General features: G+C 41.1%; 1 protein-coding gene across 2 annotated transcripts in view; it reads left to right on the forward strand.

The window, feature by feature from the left end:
• Positions 1-20,588, forward strand: part of LOC110964699 (uncharacterized) — a 59,301-nt gene that overhangs the window by 17,871 nt on the left and 20,842 nt on the right. For both annotated transcript variants that reach the window (XM_051953987.1, XM_051953986.1), the window contains exons 28-56: positions 23-206; positions 1,820-2,031; positions 2,273-2,461; positions 2,592-2,734; positions 2,824-2,983; positions 3,094-3,177; positions 4,478-4,615; positions 4,826-4,942; positions 5,028-5,120; positions 5,261-5,481; positions 5,623-5,816; positions 7,190-7,438; positions 7,528-7,757; positions 7,850-8,014; positions 8,891-8,968; positions 10,823-11,191; positions 11,499-11,852; positions 12,675-13,010; positions 14,024-14,155; positions 14,254-14,406; positions 14,919-15,035; positions 15,115-15,288; positions 15,438-15,642; positions 16,263-16,417; positions 16,493-16,605; positions 16,798-16,879; positions 18,389-18,526; positions 18,857-19,019; positions 19,210-19,325. In XM_051953987.1, the coding sequence (XP_051809947.1) occupies positions 23-206; positions 1,820-2,031; positions 2,273-2,461; positions 2,592-2,734; positions 2,824-2,983; positions 3,094-3,177; positions 4,478-4,615; positions 4,826-4,942; positions 5,028-5,120; positions 5,261-5,481; positions 5,623-5,816; positions 7,190-7,438; positions 7,528-7,757; positions 7,850-8,014; positions 8,891-8,968; positions 10,823-11,191; positions 11,499-11,852; positions 12,675-13,010; positions 14,024-14,155; positions 14,254-14,406; positions 14,919-15,035; positions 15,115-15,288; positions 15,438-15,642; positions 16,263-16,417; positions 16,493-16,605; positions 16,798-16,879; positions 18,389-18,526; positions 18,857-19,019; positions 19,210-19,325 (5,064 nt within the window). The remainder of the gene's footprint in view (positions 1-22; positions 207-1,819; positions 2,032-2,272; positions 2,462-2,591; positions 2,735-2,823; positions 2,984-3,093; positions 3,178-4,477; positions 4,616-4,825; positions 4,943-5,027; positions 5,121-5,260; positions 5,482-5,622; positions 5,817-7,189; positions 7,439-7,527; positions 7,758-7,849; positions 8,015-8,890; positions 8,969-10,822; positions 11,192-11,498; positions 11,853-12,674; positions 13,011-14,023; positions 14,156-14,253; positions 14,407-14,918; positions 15,036-15,114; positions 15,289-15,437; positions 15,643-16,262; positions 16,418-16,492; positions 16,606-16,797; positions 16,880-18,388; positions 18,527-18,856; positions 19,020-19,209; positions 19,326-20,588) is intronic.

The following is a 20,588-nucleotide window of genomic DNA, read 5'->3' on the forward strand; positions in this document are numbered from 1 at the left end:
TGTCCCTGTTTTGTTTTTTCAGTTCAACCTCCAGGTACCTGAGAAATATTTAAACTACAGGACTCAGCTTCTGCACTCCCACCTGACTCAGTTTGGGTCTGAGAGCAGCACGCACTTAAAAATCAACTACAACAACCTGATGCCGCTGGTGGCTGGATTACACTGGAAGAGCCCTCCGAAAGATGCCCTGCAGAAGAAATGGGAAGGTAAGAAGGAATGTTTTACTGAGATTTTACTGTATCAAATTCCAAAAGTTTCAAGACACACTGTCTAACTTGCAAAATCACATTTTTCATGATGTCTTGGTGCTGGACCGTCATCAGGAGGCATAATTAAAAAGGAAAAGCTGTAACTCTGCAACCAGGCAACATTCCCCTACATACAATAGAAAGACATGAATTGTGAAAGGTCAACAATGATAATATAAATCCCCCAGAAGGTAATGATACCATTGTGTTTCTGGAGAATGAAATGGGAGCACATCACTCCAGTTTCAGCCACACTCTTCTTGCTTCCTGTCTGCTTCAGAATTGTTTTTAAGATTCTGTTGCATGTTTTAAAGGTGTTAAATGGGTTGGCACCTTCTTATTTATCTGAGCTTTTACATGTCCATGCTCCAGTTTTAGCACTGAGGTCGACCAGTCAGATGGTCCTTAGTCCCCCTGTTGTCCTCATTTACAAGCACCAAAAAAATTGTTTCCTTGTCCGAAAAAAAAAATCTAAAAATTCAGCAAAAAAATTCCCCAAATTCCTGAAAATTTGCAAAACCTTCAGTCAGAAAATACCAATAATTCCTTAAAAATTTCCCTTAAAAATTCTATTTTTACGAAATCCCCCAAATTTGACAAGAAAATTCCTGTAAATATTTTCAAAAAATGAGTAAAAATCTTCCAAAAAAATCCCCAAAATATCTAAAGTGATTACATATACATCAGTAAAACTTCTAATATTTTCTTTAAGAACATTCACATAAAAATCATGTGAACTGATTTTTATGTGAATGTTCTTAAGAAACATTTTTAACATTTCTTTTTTTTTTCACCAAAAAATGTTCAAAGATTTCCCAAAAATGTTGAAAATGTGGACATCAGACGTTTCACTGTGAATATATTTATTTTTTTCACATTTTAAACTTTAAAACAGGTCAATTTTGACCCACAGGGACAACTTGAGGGTTACATTCCCCAGATTCAGACTCAGAAATGGAGGTGACTGAGCCTTTTCTGTGGCTGCACCCAGTCTGTTGAAATCATGGTCGCTGCCTGAGGTCACATGTTTAATCGCACAGAAGTCAACTTTACATATATATGACACATTTCAAAACAACCAAAGTTGACCAAAGTGATTTACAAGCTCAAAATAGAAACAAAAATATTACATGGGATGAAAATATACAGCACAAGACAAATGATGGCATATATGAAGGTGTCACAGCTCAAATTCAATTAAAAGCAAGAGAGTGCAAGTAAGTCTTCAGTAGGCACTTGAAGGTATCAAGAGACCACGCATTCATATTTCTGCGACTATATAAGCAACTTTTGTAAAACATTTGTGATTCCTACTTTCTTCTTCTTCTTTTTGCAAGTTAGACAGTGTGCTGGAGTATTTTAAAGCCTCTGTACATGCTTATCCCTCTTCTATGCTCCTGTTTTAAGACATAGATGTGCAAAGAGTTCCTTTGTCTTAAACCACAGCTGTTTCAAATCCCCACAGTCAACTAACATTATGAAATGTTTAACATGTTTAATGTTTTCTTTGCATAAACCATCTAAAGTCTGAGGTTGGAACACCCATTTCTCCTTCCTTGTTATCTGTCCAGGCTCATTTAACATGGACACACCGTGGCTGCACATTTACACCGCCCACAAGCTGAACCAGCTCCTGCGCCACACACTCCAGATCACCTCAGAGCTGACTGCCAGCAAGTGGTTGACCATCCGTAACCTCGTCCTGGAGGGTTTCTACAGGGACAGGGGCAGAGAGAGGGAGGTCCGTCTGGAGCTCTACACACCAGCTGCCACCTACGTCCAAGTAAGGAGAGGAGCGTCTGTTCTGTCTGAACAGTCAAAACACCATCATTTAGTTTGCACTCATGCGTGTCTTCATTATTGGAACAGTATATAGATGCACTCAGGTTGACTGCAAAATAAACAACGCGTAGAAATTCAATTTTAGGGTAAATATTGATGAAGATAATACCAATAATGTGACATATTTGTGTAAGAAAATTGCACTTTTACAGATATCTGCTGTCTGACCATGTCTTCTCCAGGTCGGGGTGTGGGGTGTGGTGGGGAAACGCAATCTAAAGGCCTCTGGCTCCTTGAGCTCATTGTGGACTCATCCTCTGAGAGCAGACGTCTCTCTGGAGGCCTCTAAACTCAGCCACACCCTGCACATGGCCTCCACCTACGGCAAGCACAATGTCAGCTTTGCCGCTGCCCTGAACATTGCTGATAAGGTGGGTGGACACACTGGTGCATCTGTGGACTGGACGTGTCAAATACTGATTTCATTGTAGAGTGAAGTTGTCTGTCTTTTGTTGTTTGTAAAATGTTTGATGTCCTGACGAGTCGTGGCTGATGTTACAGAGTTTGAAAAAGAGGCAAGTGACCGTGAAGATGACCCTGTCAAAGCCGAAGAGTCCATCCACTGACCTGGAGTTTGAGGGAGCGGTGGAGGAGCTGAGGAGGGACAAGAAGATGTATCAGAAGACTGCAATGCTCCAGCTTCGGTCTGTAATCTGGTTACTGGACATAAATCTGTTGGTGTATTTTCGCTCTGTTTGAGATTTGTGACTTTAACAGCAGCCCTCTCGCACAGACAGCCCTTTCAGAGCTTCCCTCAGACTCTTCTCCTGAGGGAGACCTTCACCGTCGACCTCCTGAAAGGTCTTTATATCCTGGAGTCTAAAGCTGGTTTCCATGGCAACAGAGAGGTCATCCATACCCTGACTCTGGGCTACCAACCACCAAGCCCTTTTGTGAGTCGACTGCAAGTCAATTCATTAGCTCCTTACTTAAGGGAAACTGGGGGAATCATTAATGGCTGTGGTCAGTGATTTTCATTTTTAGATATGATCTTTTTGTTTAGGTTTGCTCCTCACTGACTCATCCCTTCAGCTCTGATACTGTTCCATCAGACTCCGAGATCTGTGTGACTGTTACCAGCAACCAGGTAAACTGTCTTTAAAGTCAAAACTCTGACATTAATTTCAAATGACCTAAAAATGAATGAAAACCAAACATTTTAGTGAGTCCATTGCAAATGTTGTGCATGTTAGTTTCAGACTCATTAGTCTTTTAGCTCTTGAATTGCAATAAAATAAACAGAGATCAGCCACAACGATAATACCACTTACAGCTTGAAGAACATTGATCATCTCATGACGATCACATCTGTCAAATGGAGGGATATTTTAGGCAGCGATTGATCAGTCAGTTCTTGATGATGATGTGCTGAGAGGATCTGAGCAGTTTTAACAAAGACTACATTGTGACAACCTGTGAGTGGGAGAGAGAGTTGTGGGCACCCAGGGTTCACTAATGTCTTAGAGAAGGATGGTCCAGTCCACAGAAAAGCTACTGCAGCACACAGAAGTAAAAACCTTAATACTGACTGAGATGGAAAAGTGTATATGAGGCTGTGAAGCTGCAGACTGGTCAGAGTGTCTATGATGACTCCTGTCTGCTGCCCAAACTACCTACAGCGCACACCTGAGCATCAGAACTGGACCATGGTGCAGTGGAAGAAGGTGGCCTGGGCTGATGAATCACATTTTCTTTTCCATCGTGTGTGTGTGCCGTTTATCTAGAAGAGAAGGCAGCAGGATGCACTGTAAGAAAAAAACCAACAGCTGAAGCCAGTGTGATGCTCTGGGAAATCTTCTGTAGGGAAATGTTGGGTCCTGCATTTAAGTGGATGCTATTTCAACTCATACAACCCACCTGCCTAAACATTGTTGCAGAGCCCATCCACCCCTTCATGGCAGTGGTATTCCCTGATAGCTGAGGCCTTTTTTGGTTCAGGAATGGTTGGAGGATCATGACAGAGAGTTTAAGGTGCTGACTTCACCTCTAATCCTAGTATGATCGAACATCTGTAGGATTTACTGAAGAAACAAGTTGGATCCATGGAGGCCCCACCTCGTAACTTCCAGGACTTAAAGGATCTGCTCCTAAACATCTTGGTGCCTCATACTATAGGACACCTTCAGAGGTCTTGTAGAGTTCACGCCTCAACAGGGAACCTACACAATATTCAGCAGGCGGTTTTAATGTTGTGGCTGATCTCGGTATATGCAAATTAAACTGAGTTTCATGATGATTTAATGTCAGAGTCATCATAAATCTGAAGTACTTGCCCAACAATACACTCCCAATCAAAGTGGTAGAAAATAGATTTAATTTGCCTACTGTAAGTGGATGTGAGGAACATGTATGTATTAAATATGTGCTCTCTCTATGACACTCTTCAGACCCACAAAGATGTCCGAGGGAGGTTGCGAGTTGGGAGCAAAGAGAGACTAACTTTCTTTGGCCAAGTTCAGCTGAATCCTTTGCATTCAAGTCACCAAGCAATAAAAGTTAAAGCCAACTTCCTCCATCAGCTCCAGGTAAACAAGCCTCCCTACTCAGAGGAATGTTTAAATGACATCTGGTGAACTGTTTTTTTTGTGTGATTTGCTGATATGCATGATGCACTGAATGGTGACGGCAGTCAGCAGTGTAATAAGTGATGTAAGTCCACCTCCAGCACTGTGCAGTGTAGTTTACAGTAGAATAGGCCAAACTTGTGACCAGTTCATCTGTTCTTGCTGTTACAGCTGCAGCTCCCCTCCTCTGCTATAATGGAGGGAGATGTATGTTGGACTCCTAAAAACAACAATGACTTTCATTATCAGGCCAGAGGGAAACTGAGAGTGGAGCGACAGGAGTGTAAAGTGAGGAAAACTAACACTTCATGCATTTTAATCAGTGCTCATTTCCAATGAATGTCTAGAATCAAATTGTTGTTTTGTTTTCCAGCTTTCTGTGCAGCTGAACGGAACATCAGGCAGAGTCGGTCTGTCTTCATCTCTCAGTCACCCCTTCAAATCAAAGCTTCCCAAAACGTTAGAGGTGGGTTCACTGTTTCAATTTGTGTTCAAAACAGAAAGTTTTTAAAGTCTCACAACAAATTCAGGTTATATAAAACAGTGTAGATATTCTGTCATTTGGCATTTTGTAACTATTAATCACTTTCCTGTTTGTCTGTCAAGGTGAAGGCTACTGCAGATGTCTCCACGGTGCCTGGTAAAGGGAGCAGCTCGGTGCATGTGAAGGCTGATGGGAAGGACAGGATGATGCTGAATGCCCAAACGTCTCACTTCATCCAAGGGGAAAACAGAGCCGTTGGACTGAGGCTGAACTTAACCCAAAACCTGCTGCCTTCAGCCACTGAGCTGCATGTAAACCTGGCTGCCAACATGTCCTCAGACAGGTTTGTACATCATGTATAATTTAACACATTTGATGAGAGATCTAAGTGTGTGAAAATCATACATCTGGCAAACAATACTGACGACCCTTTTATGAACTTGCAAACTCTTTTGCATTTCTGCGGTCCTCCTGTCTCCTCCAGTGTGTTTCTACGTGGCTCCTTCACACAGGGGCAGGAGGCTCTGCTGGCTCAGGTCAAAGGGTCTCTGAAAGACTTGCAGGGTCTCCAGCTGGCTGTTTCAGGGGACTTGAGGCACACTATGAGCAACCTCAACATTCTGCCTCCAGTCCTGGGGTTGGATGGGGCATTGGGGCAGTCTGATGCTTTAATCGAAGGTAAATGTCCACATGGAAATCTTGATTATGCTAATAGCTATTTACTGTCTTTTTGTGATATGACCTGTGATGCAGCTAAGCTTTATATAGTGCCCACATAAAGTATTCACCCCTCCGGGAAGTTAAGTTTTGCCCGTTTATTGCTTTTCAACACTGCATCAGTCAACATAATTTGGCTTTTTTGACAGGAATTTTCTAAAAAACAAAAAACCTTTGGAAGTGAAAACAGATTGCCGTCAGTTAATAAAAGCTACAACATTTAAAATAAAATAACTGATTGCATTAATATTCACCTGCTTCAAGTCAATGTTTAGCAGACGAGTAAAAATTAGCTAAGGAGATGTGTAACAAATCATCTAGACATTCAAATTCTTTTATTGATTAATCAAAGGACATTTTATTACACTTTGATGATTGCCTTAACAATGGAAACATATTAAAAGATAGTAAAGTAGGCACGTTTTTGACAAGTTTCCAAAATTACGCTTATGTATGTTACTTTTGTATGTTACTTTTGACGGAAAAAAAGTTCACTTTTGTCCGTCAAAAAGTAACATACATAAACGTAATTTTTGAAACTCAATAGGCCATTTGTCAAAAACGTGCCTAGTTTACTATCTTTTCATATGTTTCTATTGTTAAGGCAATCATCAAAGTGTAATAAAATGTCCTTTTATTAATCAATAAAAGAATATGAATGTCTAGATGATTTGTTACATATTATTACTTCTTAGCTGATTTTTACTCAGACGCCTCTCTTTGGCAGCAATTACAACATTGAGTGTTGCTCATTTGGACACTGCAGTTTCTCCTCATTCTTCTTTGCAAAACTGTCAGACTAAATGAGGATTGTGAATAAACAGTCTTTTTCAAGTCCAGGCACAAGTGCTCAATGGAAATGAGGTCTGAACTCTGACTTGGCCTCTCTAGAACATTCACCTTGTTTTCTTTAAACCATTTCTGTGTAGCTTTGGCTATATGCTTCGGGTTGTTGTCTTACTGTGAAAACAAATCTTCTCTTAAGGCAGAACATGATGCTGCCACCACCATGCTTCACAGTGGAGATGGTGTGCTTCTGATGATGTGTGTTGTGGTAGCATTTAGTATGATTTCCATAAATCTCAATTTTGATATCATCAGACCAAATAAACAGTTTTTCAATATTTTACATTGTTTTGTAGAAATCCCTGTTTAATTTGGCATGAAAGAGCTTTTTATTTTGTAAATTCATGTCCAAAAAAAGCCAAATTAAACGGACCAAGGTTCCATGTTAAAAGGCAATAAAAGGGGAAAACTTCCATTGGTGGTGAATAGTTTTTATAGGCACTGTTTATGTGTAAAATATCCTTTAAAACGCATGCATGTTGTTGCAGGACAGCTGAGAGTTAGAGTGATGGAAACTGTGTACAGTGTGGAGATGAGACATCACCAGGATCCTGGAGAAGTTTTGGCTGGAGATGATTTTGAAGAAGGTGTTAAGGGAAAAATGTCCCGTGACTGGCTTTGTGTTTGGTCAGGCGTGGAGCATTTGTGTGTGAATGTGAGCCGCCAGCTGTGGAATCAAAGGAGTGGAGAAGTCTATGCAAGACTCTCTCACTCATTCCACCTGCTCAACACCACAGGTGATCATTGCAATATCCATATAATGCATATATAATTTCTACACATGCATATATCTGCCTGTCTCTGTGTCTGTGTCTTCTGGATACAGGTGTACCTGCAAACAGTAGCGCTCAGGTGAAGTGGTCCCAGAATGGTGGTCAGCTGTCCATCCTGGCAGAATTGCAGGCTGGACGTGAACATCTTAAAGCTGAGTTTCATGGAGAAAGAACCGACCATCTTATCCCCCAGTGGCAATACTCCTCCAGGCTGCAACACCATTTCAAAGCCCTGCTGGAAAGAGGCCTACCAAACTCTTTTCAAGCCAAAGCACATTATCAGGTGCAGGATTATTGTATTTTTTTAATCCTTTCTGAGTTCATAATTAATTATGGCACTTGCTTGCTTTATGTTGTTGTTCTTCTCTCTGTTAGTTAAAAACAGATAAACTGGACACAGGACTGACCCTTTTCATGGAAGATGCCAGGATGGTTGACATTCTCCTTAATGTTGGATCAAAAAACAAAACAGCTCTTTTGGTAGCATCACTATGGCAACAGATTCAGTTGCTTGAGGGATTCATACCAACGTCTTTACAGGTACATTTTACACAATTTACACTCATTCATTTGCAGAAATCAGCCCATTAATGAAAGTGGAAATTTCATCCGTATCTTACTGACGACATTAACACACTTGCAGAGCATTCATGTGTATTCATTTTCAGTACACTGAGAAGCAGGATCTTAAAATATGCACCTAAGAGAAAAACAAAAACCAAATATTACAACCTAAAATAAGCAGATCTATCATTTGAATCAAAAGGGCCCAAATATTGATCCTTGAGGGACACCATACCTTCACTTTGATGTTGTTACATTGTTAATTTCAAACAGAAGTAGCCTTATTTTGCATGCAGAAGCAGAATTAGTTCTACATTTTTAACTATTAAACTTACTCACTTCCTTGCACATTATATCTGTATTGATTAATCCATATATTTTAAAAAAAACTTCAGTGAAAGAGGCCCTTGGTGTGCCAGTTAGTAGACTAGCAGAGCCAGGTTCGCTGTTTCTAGTCTTTATGCTAAACCAAGCAAACCAGATGTTGGTTGTATCTTCATTTTTCCACACAGACTTAACAGCATTATGGAATCCATTTAATCCATGGATTCCATAATGGTTTACCTAATTATAGGTAACCAGGAGAATAAGTGTTTTAAAAAATAGACACACTATTCTGGTACAACAGCACTTTGTGATCAGCAGGAACTGTTGAACCACCAGTTTTAAACCTGAATTGCTAATTTTAACACAAATAGATGTTTTTTTTTCCATAATGAGGGCTCATATTAGCATGTTATAGTTCCATGATATTTTATGTGGCTGCTTTAAAGTTCAGTATTCCCTCAGAAATGCTTCCATCTCCTCCTTCAGAAAAAACAAACTTTTCCAACAGGGGTTTTGTTTTCACAGATGAACTGCACAGGGGACGCCACTGCAGACCGACTCTCAGCTCACTGCTATGGAAATGTGGCGGATCGCCCTGTGGAGGTACGAGCCTTTCACTCCTATAGACCACACAACAGGCTCTGCTATGGCCTGTCACTTGCTCACGTTAGCCTCAGCGCTCAAGCTAAAGGCTGTTACAGCTCCAGCGGTCAGAAGGAGCTCAGAGCCAACTTCACTCATTCCTCTGTGCCCCTGCTTACGTATTTAGGTGTGCCCAACAAATCTAGCGTTAGGCTCCTGCTCCGGCCTGGGCCTCAGAGGTGGACCCTCTGGATCAGGATGGTTGCTGGCTCTTGGAGAACAGACTTGAATGTGGGCCTGAGGTTGGAGAGGTCTGGGTTGTATGGCTGGCATGGACTCCTTATGTATGGAACCCACAGTGTTACACACAAAGCTGCAGTTACAGGTCGGATGAGGCTGGAAAGCTGGTGTCACATCTGGGCAGATGTCAGTGCAGAATGGGACTCAGTCAGCTCCAGTCTGCTGGTGTCTGTCCGGTGTACGGGAGTGGGGAGGCTGGTGTGGGTGCAGGTTGGAAGCATTGAGGGGAATATACCACATAAAACCTCTTTAAATCTGTATGGACAAGCAGGAAAAGACAGACTCAAAGGATCTCTGAGCTTTGAGAACCAGCAGGACTCCCTCCATTGCCTCTTGTCTGGGCTACTGAAGGGCCTTAAAGCTGAGGTGGATTGGAGCCTCCAGCACCACTGGGCTTCTCTTGCCACAGTCATCCCAAACAGAGTGAACTTTCAAGGGTCAGGTCAGCTCCATGAGTCCTCCATCTCTGCTTCTGCTAGAGTGTCCATCAACTCCCGCTCTGCTCTGGTGAACATCACTGCTGAGATGGAGCCCTCCACCTTCTTCAGAGCCACGATTCAGCAAAACCTGTCCACTGCTGGAGTACCAGAAATGGTCTCTGTTGGCATGTCGACCGCAGTGAGTCGAGCCCAGTTTAAGGTGGAGAGCAACGTTTGCTCCATGCTTCTCCTGGCAGATCATCACAGAAGAGCGAAGGACAGCAGGACCGGATGGGATGTTTTTATCAGTCAGCAATGTGTCTTACTGAAGGTTAGAGAGGAAACAAGACTAAGAGTCCAGAATCTTGTTTCCCATCAGGAGGAAAGCAAAAGAAACATCTTCACTGTGGAGATGACTCTTGACTTTCCATTGTAGTACAAGTTTAATTGATCAACATCAACATGCAACAGTATGGAAAAAGTACCAGCATAAACAATTTGTACTGAATGTTAGCCAGTGGTTTCAAGCTACAGTAACAGCATGACTGTAGCTCTGAAGTTTCTCAACAGCTATTGGATGAATTGCCATGAAATTTGCTGTAGATATTAAAGGTAGAGTCAGTTATTTTAACCCAATACAGCTTTTGTCTAATTCAGTAAATATCTTCTACAAAACTTTTCCACTCAAGGTAAATTATTGTAACTTTAGTGAGTGTTAACTTTTCCTCCAGTGCCACCATTAGCTCAACTATAAATTTGTCTCATCCTTTGGTTTTTGACCAAATAAATGTAAAACTATTGACCACTATAACTGTACTTTGTGTTAAGTAATAACAGTAACTTTAAGGTACAGATTCACCACTTCAGGTATCCTAAATAATAATCTTTTAGAGAATTCCCTAACACCAAAAATGTCAGTTGCATGCTGCATGTCACACAATTCCTCCCAAAACAGTCAATTGCCTGCTTTATTACAGCCAAACTGGGAAGCATTCATCCAATCACGTTGTTAAACTGAAACAAAAATTATGTCTGTAGGGGGTAATTTTTTTGAAACCATATTTTTGGGTGAAGAAATATACAAGCTTATTTTTGTCTTACTTGTCATCTAGAATAAATAATCCTGATCATTCTCTGTTTTGTTTTTCCTCTGCAGACTCTCCTGCCACCACAGACCTCAGTCAACATCTCAATCACCCGTTCTGGCTGTTTCACAAATCTCAGAACGCTTCTCCAGGCTGACGGGGAGCAGAAAGGCAGTCTTAACTTTTCCTTAACTTGTCACCCTCACCTTAGTCTGAGGGCATCTGTACGCCACTCTATAGAGGCAATAAAGATGCTGCAATTTCCCACCCATGGAGCACTACTACTGAATGTCTCACCTGCACTTGTGCCCGTGAATGTTGGTCTGGAGCTTGGACGGTGTAATTTTAGGGGTAATTTGCGGAAAATCAAGGCTTCACAGACAGAAGCTGAGGAGTCTTCTTACTCCGTCAATGTGACCAGCTACTGTCCTTCACTAGAGGTACGAGAATCAGTCGGCTTTATGTGGTGCTGCATGTGAAAACCTGATTAAACTAACATGTTGAAGATGAACATATTGCCGTTGCCTCCAACCGTGATCAGACGTTGTCATTTATTTTATCACAGTAAGACGTTTGCATGTGTTTATGTTAACTTTAACATACAGTTTCCAGCCGACCAGTAGGTCAAGCTGCACCTCGTTGGTCGTAGCAGCAGAGCGGAACAACACCACAGATGATACAGCTGCTGGATTTGACGCTTTATGTCTCAAAACTAATGAGCATCCTCCATACATGTTTGTTTCATAGAGGACGGTCCTCCCTGTGTCCTTGGCTCTGCAGGGCCTCCTGTCAGCTGCTCCTTGCCAGCTGACGGTGTCATCCTCTGTAAAAGCAGACAGCCAGGATCTCTCTCTAGAGTTGCATCAACGCTGCAGGACTCCACATCTCACCGGGACCCTCACCCACTCCTTCTCTGGTCTGAGCAGTAAGGGGCTGCCACAGATCATCTCCATAGAGGCTACAACTCCTGGAGACCCTGGGCAGGCTGGAGCTCTATTTATTAAAGTCGGAACATGTAACATCAGAGCCAACAGGGTCATAGAGGGCAGAGGACAGACGCAGTGGTTATGGGCTCTGGAGTCGACATGCCCAATGTTACAGGTGGGGCTTTGTGGGTGATCGCTTGATTTTTGTGTGACTGAAAGATGTAAAATGGTCTGCCTTTGTCTTTATATCTGCCAGACAGAGCCAAAAATAGAAACGTAATGATTTGTGTTTGAATGAAGTGGAATAAGCTACAAAGACAACCACTCCTACAAACATTACTGATTATAGAAGGACACAGCAACCTTCATTGTCTTCATTTACAGGCACCAAAAAATATTGTTTCCTTGTCTGAAAATACAATCCAAAAATTCAGCAAAAAAATTCCCCAAATTTCAGAAAATTTGCAAAACCTTCAGGAAGAAAATTCCAATAATTCCTTAAAAGTTTCTCTTAAGTTGTATTTCAAAGAAATCCCCCAAATCTGGCAAGAAAATTATTATAAATGTTTTTTAAAAAATGAGTAAAAATCTTCCAAAAAAAATTCCTAAAAATATCTAAAATGATTACACATATATCAGCACAACTTCTAATATTTTCTTTAAGAACATTCATAAAAAATCAACCAAAATCCAGCGAATTTAGCTGGATTGTCGTTGATTTTTTTGGTGAATGTTCTTAAGAAACATTTTTAACATTTCTTTTTTCCACCAAAAAATACTGAAAGATTTCCTAAAAATGTTGAAAATGTGGACATCAGAAGTTTCACTGTGAAAATATTTTTTTTTTTCTCCACATTTTCACACTTTAAAACGGGTCAATTTTGACCCACAGGACAACATGAGGGTTAAAGAATCCCCAGATATTAAGTAAAACTTACTTTTGAATCATCCAGTGTTTGTAGAAGATGTATTTATCTGTGCTTCTGATCCAATAAAGGCTCACATGAATGGCTCAGTATTGCTGGATCATCGGGGGATCTGGACGGCCATGTTGGACTCAGATCTGGAGGGCAGAAGGGGTTTCCTGAAGCTTCATGCCAGCGCCTGGCCAGAGCTGAGTGTGGAGGCTGAGCTCGGCCATGACCTTCCTGCTCTCAGAGGTCTGCCAAAGACCGGCCGGCTGAGAGTCTCCAGCAGGTCTGGAAAACTACAATATGATGCTGAAGCCTTTGTTCAGGTGGAAGAGTGCGCTGTTGGGGCCAGTGGTGCTGTGGGGTCACAGTCTGGCCTGCAGGGGTCGCTGTTGTATCACAACAACTGCACAGTGATTCAGGTACAGATACCACTGAAGAGAATCTACCACTGGCAATGATGTTCTAAGCACTTTTATTCACATATTGCACAACTAAAGAAATTAGTTGTTGTGGTTATTACACCTTATTATTATTATTGATTAAGCTGCCAAGCAGTATATAAAGTAATAACATTTTTCTCCAGCTGCAGCGTTAAAGTGCAGGCTGTGGGGATGTGGATGTCAATGAATCAAAAATTATAATCCAGTAATATGGTATATATGATTTGGAGATATGTCATTCTGCATAATAAGAGTGGCCTATGATGCCAGGCAGGTAAGAAAGGCATGTTGCCTTTGAAAACTCACCAAAATTACACCATTAATCAGATTCAGAAGCAGTAGAAGCAAGCACAAGTATCATATTTTCAGCATTACATGGTCATTGAACTGACCATGTGTCACACTCAGTTTCATCTGGAAAAACAGTTTAATCGAAAATTCAAATTGTAATATTTTACCAAAATAACTTTGTTTTGAATGTCTCACTTATGAATTGGCAAAAATATATATAAAAAATAAACATCAAGTTCTATAAAATGCAAAAATGAAAAAAGAAGTGATTATTGACACTCACGTGACAAAAATTCAGGGACTTTTCAGCTGAATTGCAGGCTGTGTTTACATGGCAAATAAGCAAACATGACAGATGTGGCAACTTTTTTTCTCCCCAGCATCAGTAACACCTGTAGGCAATGGGGAAATTTTGTACATATAGATTATGTTTATATAAGTTTTTGTATAAATAAATAATGGAGGACAATCAATTTTCAAAGTCTCTCTACTTGTTAAATCCATATAGGTGCAGGACTTTATATTACAGGGAATATTGAGCCTACAGTTAGAAAAATGTGACAGAACAGCTTAGAGTTTAGAGGCTTGAAGAAGGCTTTGACAGAGTATTGTAGAGTATGTACGATCGAAATACCCTTTCCACTACTGATTTATAATGATCTACTGTATAATGTAAAATCCATTCTTGCTTATGTCTCTAGGAGTGGGGCAGTCCAGAGAAGGTGCAGACTTCTGGGTCCCTGGTTTTCTCTACAACCTTTATTAAATCTCAGGTCTCCATGACGGTGGATGACACCGAGTTACAGACTTTAATGTCCGTCAAAAAAACAAAGGTATTCAAATCCATAATGATTTAACAAGTGCGGTAAAGTTACATGTGACATAAAGAGCTCACTTTCCTCTTTTTGTTTTTAATTGTCTGCTATTGCAGGATAAAAGTGAAGCGTCACTTTATCTAAACCACTCCATGCCGCTGTTGAAGAAGCTGGGTTTCCCTGTGAAGGCTGCACTAGCGATGAACTCTGGGAGTCACAGCAATGGTTCATACTTTTATGTATTCAACAGCAGTGGGGGAAGTCAAAAGGTAAGGGCAGTTTTTCAAATGATTTTGGTAAAATGCACTTCTAAAGCACTGAAGCTTAAAGTCCAGGACCATAATAGTGCATGCGGACAGGTGACAAATGATAGAAACCAAGCAAATGAAGATGTTTCCACACAGCTGCATGTTACACCAGATTATATCCTCACTGTATCTGCATCTGGAACTTGTTATTGCTCTGCACCACCAGTATCAAAATACTAAAGGATTGGACATCTTTAAAGAATAGTTTTTATCCCCCCATTAAAAAATAAGTTCCAGAGATTTGAAGCATTAATGCAAAGAAACAGTGAAGTCTTTCTGGCAGCAACTGTGGCTCAATATGAAGATATTTCATGTTGGTTTTGTGTCCAATTTATCAGACCAGAAAGAATCTATTTCACTCTGCATGGTGCTTCAGTCCTCAGTGGAGACCAGATGGCAAAGGATTCTCAAAACATGCATGTTTGAGTTCTGTAACAAGAGCTACGGTTCACATCCTGAATTTTTTTTTACAGTTCAGTCAAGAGATGACAGTGGAGAAGACGTCTGAGACAGTGAGAGTAAAAAGTCATTTGAGACACTCGGTGAATTATCTTAAGAAACTGGGAGTCCCTGCAAACAACAGCATCCAGGTGAGAAACTCAAACACAGACATGTTGCAGCCGAGGTGTTAGCAGCACGTGCTAAACCCCGTGTGATGACCGCGTCCAGGTGGAGCTCGGTGCTGCTGAGGGGAAGACGTTGACCTTACAGTCCCAGCTGGGCGGTCACCTGGCAGGACTGAGATTTAAGATGAAAAATTTTCCTGTAGTCAAAGAAGTAAGAGGAACCATGTGGCACAGCTGGTCGTGGCTCCATGACACAGGACTGCCTCTTAATATGGAGGTACAATAATATCCTGACATCACATGGTGTTTAATAGCTCTTATAACATAAATGCACTCCTCTTTATCTTGATATGTCGAACTTGTGTGATGCATTTATAAGGTAAGTGTCAAAAATAAGCAGTTTTCTTGGATTTTTTCCCCTCCAAGGCCCTGTGTTCCATCCAGGGAGTCTTATCCCAGCTCCAGTCCAGGGTTCAGCTCACTGTGGACGGACACAAGCTGCTCACCTCTGGCCTGAACATCAGTGGTGCTGATGGACGTCTGTCTGCACGCCTTTTCTACTCTCCACCGGCTTTCAATCAAACAAGGATACAACAGAATCTGGACACTGTGCTGACTGCTCAGTTTAAGGGTCAGAACGTACTAAAAAGCTGGGTTTAATATCTGTGTGCTCGTTCCAGCTTTTACCATTGTTTCCTGCTGTCTGTGGTATTTCTGTGGTTGTTTCTCTGCACCTTCTGAAGGGAAAGACAAGACAATATACTCATTTCTTCAAATAGAACTATTACCAATAATAAGGCTTCATAATTTTTCTAGTTCAGGTCTGTCATCTTTGTCACGTTTTCCTTCAATCCTGCCTAAAAAAGTACTGTATGACCAACAGATATCAGTACTTTACTCCACACTTGTTTGAAGTCGTTAAGTGGCTTAATTTCCACATCACTAAATCTCCATTTAAACGTTGTTTCATTATAAACACCTCTCAGTTTTTTTTTTTCCTGCAAAAGCTGTTTTAGACCAGCTGTATCCTCCTTATGAATGTGAGGCCCTCTCAGGTGTTATACCATTAATCTAGATCAGGGTTGTCAAACATGTGGCCCACGGGGCAAAACCGGCCCTCCAAAGGGTCCAGTTAGGCCCATGGGACGACTTTATAAAGTGTAAAAATTACAGAGAAGACATTAACTGCAAATTGTAGATAAAAAAGATCATAGATAATAAAGAAAATCCGTGCTCTGATTCCCTCTTCAGGTCCTCTACGTAGCGCCTCATTAGATATTAACCGTCAGGACTGGAGGGTCCGAGTCATGGGGGACGTTGGAGGCTGGGGGTCACATGGAGGCACTAAGGAGGCCAGAGCCACACTGAAACACACCGTCCAAGGACAAGCTAGTCCTGCCCTACAGGTAAAGTCAGCATGCACGTTAAATACCCACAACTTTGCTCTTCTTTTCTAATCATTTGCCCGGCTGCTGCTGCAGGTGGAGGCCTGGGGACGACTGACAGAGTCTCAGCTGAGATGCTCCATGGCTGTAAACCCTGAACTCAGCTCCTCATTGGCTCTCATAGTTCAGGGACACCACACTCCACACAGGTACAGACACCACAGTTCATTTAATCTTCTACCACTGCATTCAAAAAATCTGAAAATCAAACTAGTATGAAACAGAAAACCATCGTTTCTGACACACACACACACACACACACACACACACACACACACACACACACACACACACACACACACACACACACACACACAGATAACAGATGTTATTTTGTCCAGCAAGGACCTGATGGTGAAGGTGGTCCAGAACATCCCTCAAATGTTGGTCTACCTGCCGTCTCAGCTCAACATCAGATCACAGGTGGGTTCTTATCCTCAAAGGCACTCCTGTTAAATTTTATTTAAACCAGAATATAAAGTTATACCCTGCAAAATCTGTGAAAAGATATGATTTAAAGGCAGTTTACAATGTAGTAAATTAAACCCCCCTCAGATTACACGTTATCCTGTTGCTATGTTCGTATCGTATCCTCTCAGTGCTTATAGAATAGAATAGAATAGAATAGAATAGAATAGAATGCCATTTATTGTCACTATACACAATGTAATGGGTTGAGCCAGTGAGGTGGAGAGGCTGGCGGCTAACACAGAAGACCCGGGATAGCAGGTTAGCTCAGACAGGAGATGAAACGTGATAGGGGATTCCACACGGTAGTTTATTCTGCAGTTATTAACAAAGTCCATATGAAGCCAGGTCTCCACGGCGCTACATTCACTAGTCACACATTAACAGTGACACATAGGCGAAACCAACAACAACCCGTTACTTTTGAGTCCTTTTCTCTGCCTTGGAGCACACATGCATCTCAGATGGCGATGAGAGAAGAAGAGAAGAGATGTGCATTTACTGCATACAACTCAGTTAAAGTGAGAGTGCCAACTACCGGCAAAGCCGTGTACAGCAACCATAGTATTCTGACCGTTACAACAAGTACAATGAGATTTAGAGCATCTCCATCAGTGCAAGATACATGTAATAAATGTGTGAGTTTTGTTTTATTAATGTTCATTACTGAGAAAAACTTGCTCACAAAGATAGGTCGTCCCAAACGTGCACAACATTTTTGCAGCCAGTGCTGTTAATTTAGGGTAGCCTGGAAGGAGATGCTGATCAAATGTATTCAAGCCCAAAGAAGCAAGTTCATTAAGACTTGCATGCTGAAGGCTGCAGAAATCGTAAGCCTGTGCAGATCTTTAAAATATAAACCTCTTCACCACTTGCTGCAGCTCAGCACAATAGCTCACCAACAATTCTGCACAATGTAGAGCTATTCTACGCTACACAATTGCAAGTTATAGCTATCATTTAGTCATACGTGTTCAACCCAAAAAATGATTCTGAGGAAGAATAATGATCCAGAAAGCCTCACACTGAAGGTTGGTTTTTTAAATTTGTCATGTATAAAACCCTTGATGCCTGGGTCTGTGATATTGACATTTTATTTGGTACACTGCAGTTTTGAGATGAAAATGACAACCCATGATGCTAACTGCTTTTTACTCCTAATATTTATGTCTACTGGCATTGACAAAAGCACCATATGGACATGTATACAGGGTAAACAACTTTGGAGGGGGATTTAAAGAGAAATCAAATCTGTGATCACTTTTAACTTCACATACTGCAGAATGTAAATTTTCTTTTTCTACTTGTAGACTTGTAATTAATTAGGTTTTGGATTTTTTTGCTATAATTTGCTACCTTTGCATCCTGTATTTTTAGACTGATGTTCTTTTCAAATATTGTGTATTTTCTGTATGAAATGACAAGAGTTGTTTCAAGTGTCCCCTTCCGTGTGTCCTGGTCCAGCTGAACCAGTCTCAGTCCAGTGTGGCGGGTCTGCTGGAGGTGTTGTCAGGCCGGAGGAGGCTCTGGACTCTGGGGGAGCTGGCAGCCATTGACAGCGGATACAGACAGGCGTTGGAGGTCAAACACTCGTACCCACAGGTGTTTATGAGCTCACTGTCCTCACAGTGTTTCTGTCTCTAAACACACATCAACACGTACACTACCAGTCAACAGTTTGGACACACCTTCTCAATCAATGGTTTTTTGGAATTATTTTATACATTGTAGATTAATACTGATGACATCAAAGCTACAAAAGAATACATATGGAATTATGTTGGAAACAAAAAAAAGGTTAAACATCAGTATTAATGTACAATGTAGAAAATAGTACAAATAAATAAGAAGCACTGAATGAGAAGGTGTGCTCAAACGTTTGACTAATGGAGTACTTCCTGAGAGTGTCGGTTTTTTGTCTTTGTTCTGCAGCTGAAGCCGCTGCCCAGGACCATCGCGTTGAGGACGGTGTACGAAGCCAGAAAATGGAGCTACCAAGTCCAGCATGCAGCTGTGTGGGGCAACCAGGAGCTGAGCCTGTCTGGTCTGTATTCTGCCCCTCCAGCACCAGAGACCGGCAACCAGACACTGAAGGGTAATAAAAGCCACACGGCATCTGCAAAGCTTCCCAGATGTTATCACAGCAGCGCTATATCAGTTTTATTTTATAGTCTCAGGCCACGTTAGGACTGAAAATCGATTCAAATATGAATCTACTGTTGGTCCTGACTGAGACTGTAACTCACTACAGATTGTAAAAGTTTATCTCTTTTCCTTGGCATTAGTTCAGATCACCTGTGTTCCCCGTCTGACCAGTTTGGAGGTGACACTGGAATGCTCCCCCCACGGTCGATTGGACAGCGTCGTACTCGGCTGGACGAGGCACGGACAACTGGAGCAGGTCAGACTGTACAAAGTGTGTCATGACCCTGAAAAAATGAAGAGCTTCATTCGAGCCAGATGGGTTTCCTTTGTGGAACCGGCTTTGTCTGCGGCTCAGTCTTTTGTGTCCTTTTGTGTCCCCATGAATCTAAAATTGTTCAGTTCAGTTATGATTGCTCAAGAGCAGGGCCTGACCGGTTTCCTGCTAATTTCAGAACACTTGAAGAAAGAATATATCTGAGGACGTGACCCTGAAAGACTGCAGAACAGAACAGACTCCTGCTTTCCGACAATCTGTTCTTTATCTCAACTGAAACAAATCGTCCTATTAATTGTTATTTAGAGAATCATTGCTTTCTGAGCTGTTTCTCTTAATGATGTGCAGTGGTTGAGGTATTAACCCTCTTGTCATCGTGCAGGTCAAAACTGACCCGTTTTAGTTTGAAAATGTGGGGAAAAAATATATATATTTTCACAGTGAAACTTCTGATGTCCACATTTTCAACATTTTTGGGAAATTTCTTAACATTTTTGGTGGAAAAAAAGAAATGTAGAAAATGTTTCTTAAGAACATTCACAAAAAAAATCGAAATTCGCTGGATTTTGATAGATTTTTTTGTGAATGTTCTTAAAGAAAATAGAAGTTTTTCTGATATATATGTAATCACTTTAGATATTTTAGGATTATTTTGGAAGATGTCTACTCATTTTTTGAAAATATTTACCAGAATTTTCTTTCCAAATTTGGAGGATTTTTTTTAAATAAAACTTTTAATGAATTATTGGAATTTTCTTCCTGAAGGTTTTGCAAATTTTCATCTATTTGGGGAATTATTTTACAGAATGTTTGTTTTTTTTTCAGACAAGGAAACAATATTTTTTGGTGCCTGTAATTAAGGACAGGAGGAGGGTTAACAGACACGCATGCAGACAGGGATTCTTTAATTTAGCGGTGAAATTTGTGACAAGTCAATAAGAGACTGAAGTTTCTCTGTAGAACACAGATGTGAGAACTAATTAAACACCTGGTTTTGATGACTGAGACAAGTTCCTGATATTGTGCAGGATTATTTATAAGCCAATCCTGTTTTCCTTAGGATCTTACTGTTATCTCAAGAGCTGATTATCTCAGACAAACAAATATCAGTGCAGTGAGAGTCAGAAAAAGAGCATTTTAAGATTTTTGATTGGGATCAGGGCTGCTCAGTGGCGTAGTGGAATTGGTTGAAACTCTCGATTGCCCATAGGTATGAATGTGAGTGTGAGTGTTCGTCTGTGTATG

The sequence above is a fragment of the Acanthochromis polyacanthus genome, chromosome 9, assembly GCF_021347895.1.
Source record: "Acanthochromis polyacanthus isolate Apoly-LR-REF ecotype Palm Island chromosome 9, KAUST_Apoly_ChrSc, whole genome shotgun sequence".
NCBI lineage: Eukaryota > Metazoa > Chordata > Actinopteri > Pomacentridae > Acanthochromis > Acanthochromis polyacanthus.